The 9,055-nt window shown below is 37.5% G+C and overlaps 2 protein-coding genes across 2 annotated transcripts; both read right to left on the reverse strand.

Moving 5' to 3' along the window:
• Nucleotides 1–786: 786 nt before the first annotated feature.
• LOC115973019 (putative disease resistance protein RGA1) lies at nucleotides 787–4,394 on the reverse strand. The gene is made up of 5 exons (XM_031093257.1): nucleotides 3,953–4,394; nucleotides 3,617–3,847; nucleotides 2,484–3,539; nucleotides 1,231–2,401; nucleotides 787–1,147 (listed from the first exon to the last, which is right to left on the reverse strand). Exons 1-5 carry the CDS (start codon nucleotides 4,392–4,394, stop codon nucleotides 787–789), a joined length of 3,261 nt encoding a protein of 1,086 aa, XP_030949117.1.
• A 2,036-nt stretch (nucleotides 4,395–6,430) lies between these two features.
• On the reverse strand, nucleotides 6,431–8,500 carry LOC115973020 (putative disease resistance protein RGA3). The gene has a single exon (XM_031093258.1). It carries the CDS (start codon nucleotides 8,498–8,500, stop codon nucleotides 6,431–6,433), a length of 2,070 nt encoding a protein of 689 aa, XP_030949118.1.
• Between the last annotated feature and the right edge of the window lie 555 nt (nucleotides 8,501–9,055).

Here is a 9,055-nt window from a genome sequence, read left to right on the forward strand (position 1 = left end):
TGATGTGGCAAATGAACTTACTAGAAAAGAATTGATAAAAAAAACATTCTACCCCAATTTACTTTGATGAGCAGTTAGTCGAGTAGGGGAAAAAGAGAAGCTGTGCGCATTCACGTTGTCTTAACAGCATTAGTTTGTTAGTCCATTACTAAACACAAGGGAGGTAAGTGTCACAAAATAAAACATGAGATAGTTGCTATTTAAGGGTATTCCACAGGGGTGGTATCTGTAATTGCCTAAATTAGTTTTAGTAGAATCTACAATGTAAACTTTTATAGCCCCACCTCCCCCTCAAAGTATAAACCAAGTCTGCAGTGTTAGTTGCCTCAAAGTGATAATTATCTGACTTTGATTTTGCAATTATCACAATCAACCATATAAATCATTAGAATTAAAAAAAAAAAAAAAAAAAAAAAAAATCAAAGAATTTACATTGTTCTTTTTTCTTGTCCTACAAATTTAAAAAATAATGTGTATAATTAAAATTTTGATGACAGGAATGGAAATGGAACAAAATAAATAGAATTTAAAAAAAAAAAAAAAAAACACACACACACACATTATTACCATTGACTTCTTGTTATAGTGCACAATTGCAAATTTTGGATAGGTCTGAATTTTTGAGCCCAAGTCTATTCTCTGCACGAGAAGTCAAATAACTGAGGAGTCCCCACAATATCACAACTCTCAAAAACTTAAAGAAGAAAAAGAATAAAAGCATCCTTATTTTATTTTCTATGAAAAATTATGATTAACAGATAGACACATACTTGAACAACTTGTTTCTCACCACCCATAATCATCCAATCTCAAGGATGGAACATGAGAAATCTTGGGCCAATCTTCACCTATTTCCCACTGGCATCTTGCTCGTAAAATGGGACAATCAGTAATCATCAGCCGTTGTAAAGAGGGGAGATCATGAATCCCTTGAGGCAATGATGTCAGATTAAGGCATTTGCAAATTATAAGCTCTTCCAGTGATGTGAGGTTGCCTATCCACTCTGGTAAAGCCATCAAATTAGGACAATCGTCAACCGTCAACCTTTTTAAAGAGGTGAGACTGCGAATCCCTTGAGGCAGTGAGGTCAGATTAGGGAATTCCCCAATTGTAAGCTCTTGTAGTAACGTGAGGTTATCCATTGGCCTGGTAAAGCCATCAAATTAGGACAATTTTCAATCTCAAAAATTTGTAATGAGGAGATATTGCAAATCTCTTGAGGCAGTGACGTTAGATTGGAGCATCCAGAAATTGAAAGATGATGTAGTGATGTGAGGTTGCCTATCCACTCCGGTATAGCCATTAAACCAGTACAAATATGAATTTTGAGTTTTTGAAGAGTGATAACATGTTGAAGCCCATCTGGTAGAGACATCAATTTTGGAGTTCTCAAGAAACGCAAAGAATGGAGGCTCCTAAGACCTTGCCATTGCATGCCATCATCTTCATCATTTACCAGACCTATCTCATTGCAATTCACTATTTCTATCTCTTGAAGTGAGGTGAGATATTGAATACCTCTACAAGGAAGAGACATAAGACCATGGCATTCATAAATGAAGAGTCTCCGAAGAGAAACGAGGTTCTGTAGCCACTTCGTTGGAAGAGATTCTAAATCGTTAACCCCTTTTAAATCCAAAAACTCTAATTCAGAGAGAGGAAAGCAGCATGAGGAGGTTGTTGATGTTGATGGTCTCTGTGTATTCATTGTTTGCTGCAATACCTTCAAGCTAGCTTCCCACAATTTCAACTTTACTAGAAATGGAAACAGGGGCATGAAAGTAAGATTAGGGCAATCTTCAATCTCCAATTTAGAGAGACGAGGAAATGATGGTAGCAACAGATGGCCTGGCCCATCATTATCATCTTTCCTCCACCATCCCTTCAGATTAGGGCATTTCTTTATTTTGAGAGAAAATAATGACGGGAAGAATGTTGTTATTGAGTAACCTAACACATTACTAACAATGTCTTCTGATATGTATTGAAGTGCTTCCATATTTTCAAGACAGACAGAGTTGAGAAAAGGGAGTTGATTTAATGGTGGGAGGTGGTTGCATCTACAATTACTCCACAATTTCAAATCGACAAGATTAGTGAGCGAAGAGACCCAACTTGGAATTGTAACACCCATATAAAATGATAATTCCAACACATTAAGATTTGGATGTGGCTGGAGACCTTCTAGTGACATTTCATCGTAACATTCGGTTTCTCCAACCAACTCTAAGTTCCACCATAATTTCAGTTGGTGAAGATGTTGTTTCTCCTTCATATTTGCAGCTTTACATTCCATCATGTCATCTTTTCCATGTCCTAGATTCAGAATCCACAGGTTTCCTCCCAAATTGCTCAGCTTATTCAATTCACTAAGCCCACCACTAGCCCTGGCCTTGACACCTGTCTCTCACAACAAAATATGGTAGCATCTCAAGAGAAGTCAAATTTCCAACTCCGTAAGGCATATGAGTCAGTGTAATACAACCAGAAATATCTAGATGCCTAAGATTGACCAGATTTTTAGTGTCTCGGGGTAATTCTCTAAGCGCACGACAATTCTTGAGATTCAGTGTTTGCAAATTCAGCAGCATGACAATGGAATTAGGGAGAATTTTAATGTACCAATTTTCGGAAACATCAAGATATCTTAAATGTTTCAATTTCCCAATTGAACACAGCATTTTTCGTGACCATAGATAGCTCAAATCTAGTGTGCGTGAATACTTAAGATTTGAAACAAGCGCATTACAAGGAAAGTCACACCCTCTTCTATGTCCAATAACCGTTCGTGTCCTCTTTCCTTCAAACTTGATGATTGGAGACTGCATCGACGAATCCAAAAGATTAAATGATACATGACGAACATTTTTGCCAATATTTTCCTCAGTTGAATGTAATACAGTACATTCTGTTCCAGCCACAGAGATTGCAAGATCATGCATGAGATCATGCATTTTGCACCATATATTGCCCCAGTAATCCTTTTCAACATCTTGGAAGAATGACCTCCAAAGTAATAACTTGAAGTACTCTCTACCAACATCCTTAACACATTGCTTTGGATTCGATAACTTAATATAACCTTGCATTGCCCAAAGATCAATCAGTGTCCCTACATGAATCTTGGAATTTTTTGGAAACAATCTACAATAAGCAAAGCATTGTTTTAAGTATGATGGTAGATGATCATAACTCAACTTAAGTGTTGATAAAATATTATTTTCTTCTCCATGAGTTATTTTTGAGAGTTCATAATTCTTGAAAGATCGCCACTCATTTTCAGAAGGTTTGGAGTGTAGCAAGCTTGCTATTGTTCTTATGGCAAGAGGTACCCCAACACATTTTTCCAAAATCTCCTTTCCCAGGCTAATAAAGGCTTGGTTCTTAGGCAGCTGGCCTTCTCCAAATGCAACTTTTACAAACAAATTCCAAGCCTTTTCTACAGGTAGGCCTTTTAGAGCATACCATGAAGTTGCCCCTGTTATGCCCGCCACCATTTCAGAACGAGTGGTTACAACTATCCTACTTCCCCTTGCACCTACCATTAATAAATTTTTCAAGAGAAGCCATTTAGCATTGTCCTCATTCCACATATCATCCAAGACAAGCAAGTACTTTTTTCTCGAAGCTGATTTTGCAGCATCTCAAAGCTTTCTTTAAGTCTCTCATCCGTCAGCTGTTCTAAAATTTCTTTAACAATTCGTTTTACATCAAAGATTTCAGAGATACAAACCCAAAGTTTTAGCTCAAAATTTTTGTTGACACTTTGATCATTGTAAACCAGTTGAGCTAGTGTGGTTCTCCCTAATCCTCCAATACCAACAATAGGAATGATAGAAATATTCTCTACAACATTGTCATCAAAAAGAAGTTTGATAATCACTTCCTTATCATTCTCTCTCCCAACAACTTCATCTTCAAGAACAAAAGAATAAGTTTATCTGTCCCTACTCATGACTTGTGGCTCAATGAAGCTTTGAATAAAGTGGAAATCCTCCTTATCTTTTGCAATGGCATTTAGTCTCTCCCTAATTGCTTTTATCTGACGACCCATCTTAGGACTAAAAGCAATACGATTAGAACTGGAAGAGAAAATGCGTACCTTCTTCTTTCTCATCACCTTGTGCCGCAAAACTTGGGTTGAGAAATCATCCAGCAAGTCATCAGCATCATGAAGAACACCTTTGAGCTTTCTGAGCCAATCTTTGATCTGATGATTATGAGAACTCTGCTTTTCTGCATCAAGAATCACAGCTTGGATTGTGGAAACTGTGCTTGTTAGTTTTTCAATCTCAGTTTGAACACCGCAGGCCAGTTTGACCTCTGGGAGAGTGAAGGAACCCAGCAGTTCAAGGACTTTTCCGGCGAGGTGGAATAAGGCTCTTTCCGCCATAGTTTTTGTTTCTTTGTTTGTTTCTTTCAGGAATATTATTAAGATCAGATGGGTTTGTGAAATAGTGAAAGTGATGAGAGAAGGGGAATCTAGGTAACTAATTTAATTTTCCCAACTATCTAGTTAGTAGTTAAGATTTGAAAACTATATTTTTTACTAGCATTTCGAATCTAAAAAACTCAATTTAGAGCCTATAAATCAAGTTTTTGGAACTCGATTTTTATGGATTTTCTTTCCATGTGGCGCCTACCTGGAAATCAAGTCTCTGAGACTCAATTTCTAACCCAAAAATTTTTTAAAAAATTTTAAGTCTCATAGACAAGTTGAAATGCCCAAAAACAAATTTAAGAATGGGTCGCGCTTCAGATCAATCCCAAAGACTCAAATCAGAGGGAGATAAAGAGCTTAGAGAGAGATTGGCTTCAGATCGGAGTGGGTTGCGTACGACCCCAGGCTACGCGCTGCCTGGGCCGCTCGACCCCAGGCCGCGCGCGACCCACTCCGATCTGAAGCTAATCTCTCTTTCTGTTTCTAGTTTTTTTTTTTTTTTTTTCTTTGCTTTCTTCTCTGATGTTCTGGTGTTCCTCTCTGATTTGTTTTTATTTATAAGGGTTAGAAATCGAGTATTTGATGCTCGATTTATAGGCCAAAATCGAGTCTAAAAGACTCGAGATGCTAGTAAATAATATAACTTTGTAACTAGAACAATTAACTAAATAGTTGAGAAATTATGGCTAATTACCCCTTCCGTCCATGAGAGAAGCTTTGTTGTGTTCTTCAGCTTATAATTGCTACATCACTATTTATATGCTTTACACTTTACACTTTTAAGTAATCTACTAATCTTGCTTGTTGACCACTTTCCTCGTACTTTTTGGGCGAAAATGGGTAATTACCCATAAAAAACAAACTATATAGTTAGTAGGGTCCGTTTACAAATTATATATATTTCTAGCAACTCGAGCCTCAAAGACTCGATTTTAGGCCCCTAAATCGACCCTCTAAGGCTCGATTTTCATGGGTTGTTCCTGTCTGATATGACACTTTTTCCACGTGGCATCTACATGAAAATTGAGTTTCTAAGACTCGATTTACATTTAAAACGAAAAAAAAAAAAAAAAAAAAATCACAAGGGCAGCAGGAAAAGAAAACCACAACAACGCGTTCATCAGAGAAATAGGAAAAAAAAAAAAAAAACCACAGAAGAATGTGTTCATCAGAGAAGAAAGAAAAAAAAAACCCAGAAATAGTCGCGTGGCGACCTGGGTCGCGGTGCGACCTGGGTCGCGCGGCGACCTGGTTGCGCACGGCCTGGGTCGCCGGCCTGGATCTGTCGCGCGGGGCCTGTGTCGCCATTCCTTCTTCTTCTTCTTCTCTTTCTTTTTTTTTTTCTTTCTTTCTGCCTTTTTTCCCGCTGTTTCTGCATTTTGGGTCATTAATATTTTATTTTTGGGTTGGAAATCGAGTCTTAGAGACTCGATTTCCATGTAGACGCCACCTGGACAAAGTGCCACATTAGACAGGAACAACCCATAAAAATCGAGCCTTAGAGACTCGATTTCCATGTAGACGCCACCTGGACAAAGTGCCACATCAGACAGGAACAACCCATAAAAATCGAGCCTTAGAGACTCGATTTAGGGGCCCAAAATCGAGTCTTTGAGGCTCGAGTTGCTAAAAATATATATAGTTTGTAAACGGACCCTACTAACTAAATAGTTTGTTTTTAATGGGTAATTACCCATTTTCGCCCAACTTGGAATGCTCACACCCATATAATAATACAAATGCAACGCTTTAAGATTTGGATGTGGCTGGAGCCTTTCCAGTGACATGTCATCATAATATTCAGTTTCTCCATCATCCCACTCTTCATTCCACCATAATTTCAGGTCTTGAAGATGTTGTTTCTGCTTCATATTTGTGGCTTTACATTCCACCATGTCATCTTCTCCATGTCCCAAATTTAGAATGTGTAGACTTCCTCCCAAATTGCTCAGCTCCTTCAATTCACTTAGCCCACCACCAGACTCAGCCTATTTTTTCTTATACCAACTATACGAGCTAGCCTTGGAACCCCCTTGCCTCACAATGAACATCGTTAGTATCTCAAGAGAAGTAAGATGCCCAAGTCCAAGGGGCATATGCGTCAATTCGTAGCACCCACTAACGTCTAAATGCCTAAGATTGACCAATTTCTTAAGGCCCCGCGGTAATTCTTTAAGTGATTTACAGTCATTAAGTTTCAGCGTCTGTAAATTTAGCAGCTTTGTAATGGAATTAGGGAGAACAACAATATCTCTATTTTGAGAAAGATCAAGATATCTTAAATGACTCAATTCCCCAATTGAATGGGGCACTACATGTGGCCTTAAACAACTCAAATCCAATGTGCGTAAATAATTGAGATTTGAAATAAGTGCATCATAAGTTAAGTTACCCAACTTTCTCCCTACATTAGCTGCAAGAATTGTTCGTATCTTCCTTTTATTAGCCACGGGGATTGAAAATTGACTCGATGAATCCACTAGATCAAATGATACATGATGAACTTTTTCAATCACATTTTCCCCACTTGAATTTAATATGACACTTTCCGTTCTAGACACAAGAATTGCAAGATTATGCATGAGATCATGCATCTTACATGATTCTATACTGCCCAAATCATCATTTTCTACATCTTGAAAAAACGATCTCCAAAGTAATTCCATAAAATATTTTCTTCCAATATCCACAAAACGCTGTCTTGGACCTTCTAACACAATAAAGTCTTGCGCTATCCAAAGATTAATAAGTGTATTTACATCAATCCAATAATCTTTTGCAAACAATCTACAATAAGCAAAACATTGCTTTAAGTGTGATGGAAGGTGATCATAACTCAACTTAAGAATTAATGAGATCTTATTTTCTTGTCGACCTATTTTTGAGAGTTCATTATCTAAAAAGGATTGCCACTCAATGTCAGAAGTATTAAGGAACAATAGGCTTCCTATTGTTCTTATAGCGAGAGGCAATCCATCACACTTTTCAACAATCTTCCTTCCAATTGCTACTAAGGCTTTATTTTTAGGTTCTTGACCTCGTTCAAATGCCACTTTTACAAACAAACTCCACGCCTTTTCTTCAGGAAGGCCTCTTAGAGCATGCCATGAAGTTGCACCCGTTATCCTCGCCACACTTTCTGAGCGAGTAGTTACCAGTATCCTACTTCCCTTTTTACCAACCATTAACAAATTTCTCAAGAGAAGCCATTCACTACTGTCCTCATTCCACAAATCGTCCAAGACAATCAGGTATTGTTTTCCATCAAGTTCTTCTCGAAGCTTATTTTGCAAGATCTCAAGGCTTCCTTCTAGCTTCTCCTTTGTCAACTGTTCTACAGTTTCTTTAACAATCCGCTGTACATCAAAGATATCAGAGATACAAACCCAAAGTTTTATCTTAAACCTTGTTTGAACATCTTCATCATTGTATACCAGTCGAGCTAGTGTTGTCTTGCCCAATCCTCCGATACCAACAATTGGAATGATAGAAATATTCTCTTCAACACTGTCATCAAAAAGACGTTTCATAATCTCTTCCTTATCATTCTCTCTCCCAATAACTTCATCTTTGAGTACAAAAGAATAAGTTCCTCTGCCTCTATTCATGACTTGTGGCTCAACCAAGCTTTGACTAAAGTCATAAGCCTTCTTCTCTTTTTCAATGGCATTTAGTCTCTCACTAATTGCTTTTATTTCATGACCCATTTTAAGACTAAAAGCAAGCTGGTTTGAACTTGAAAAGAAAATGCGTACCTCCTTTTTCATTTTGTTTCCAGACATCACTTTTTGGCGCAAAACTTGGGTGGAGAAATCATCCAGCAAGTCATCAGCATCATGGAGGACATCTTTGAGCTTACTGAGCCAGTCTTTGATCTGATGGCTACGAGAACTCCGCTTTTCTGCATCTAGAAGCACAGCTTGGATCTTGGAGACTGTGCTCTTCAGATTTTCAATCTCAGTTTTGACACCAAAGGCCAGTTTGACCTCTTCAGCAATGAAAGAGCCCAGCACATTAATGACTTTCCCAGCAAGATCGAACAAAGCTCCTTCCGCCATAGTTTCTCTTTCAGGAATAGTACGTAGATGGGTTTGAGGAGTAGTGAAAGTGATGAGAGAGAGCTGCAATTGGTGTACTGTTTTATAAATATATACAAGGCTTAATTTACTTTAGAGTAATCTACTACTAATCAATGAAACGTTAATCAATGAGTTTCCATTAAATTAAGAGCGTTCTTGGCACGCATGTGGCGGAGTCGGGGGCTTAGGAGGTAAGGTGAATTGTAAGATATGTTGGTAAAATAAATAAAGTAATGTTTAAGGATATAAAATAGTTTCATCCGCGGATGCTAATGCTCTTAAAGCACTTATATCAATCATCTTAAAGCACTTATATCAATTAATGAATAATAACATAAGGGTCACTTTTGCATATCAAACTCAAAAGAAAGGATGAGACAAATTATATTACATATAATACTTTTATGATAACTTTTAAAATTATTTTATCTTAAACATTCCTGTGCATTGCATTAGTAGCTAAGAAAGGGTGAGAAAATGTTGATTTTTATTCTAAAACTTTAGACTGCTTTTTCAACCTTTTTCTCTTTTTTG

This window comes from Quercus lobata, unplaced genomic scaffold, assembly GCF_001633185.2.
Source record: "Quercus lobata isolate SW786 unplaced genomic scaffold, ValleyOak3.0 Primary Assembly Scq3eQI_49, whole genome shotgun sequence".
In the NCBI taxonomy this organism is placed as follows: Eukaryota; Viridiplantae; Streptophyta; class Magnoliopsida; order Fagales; family Fagaceae; genus Quercus; species Quercus lobata.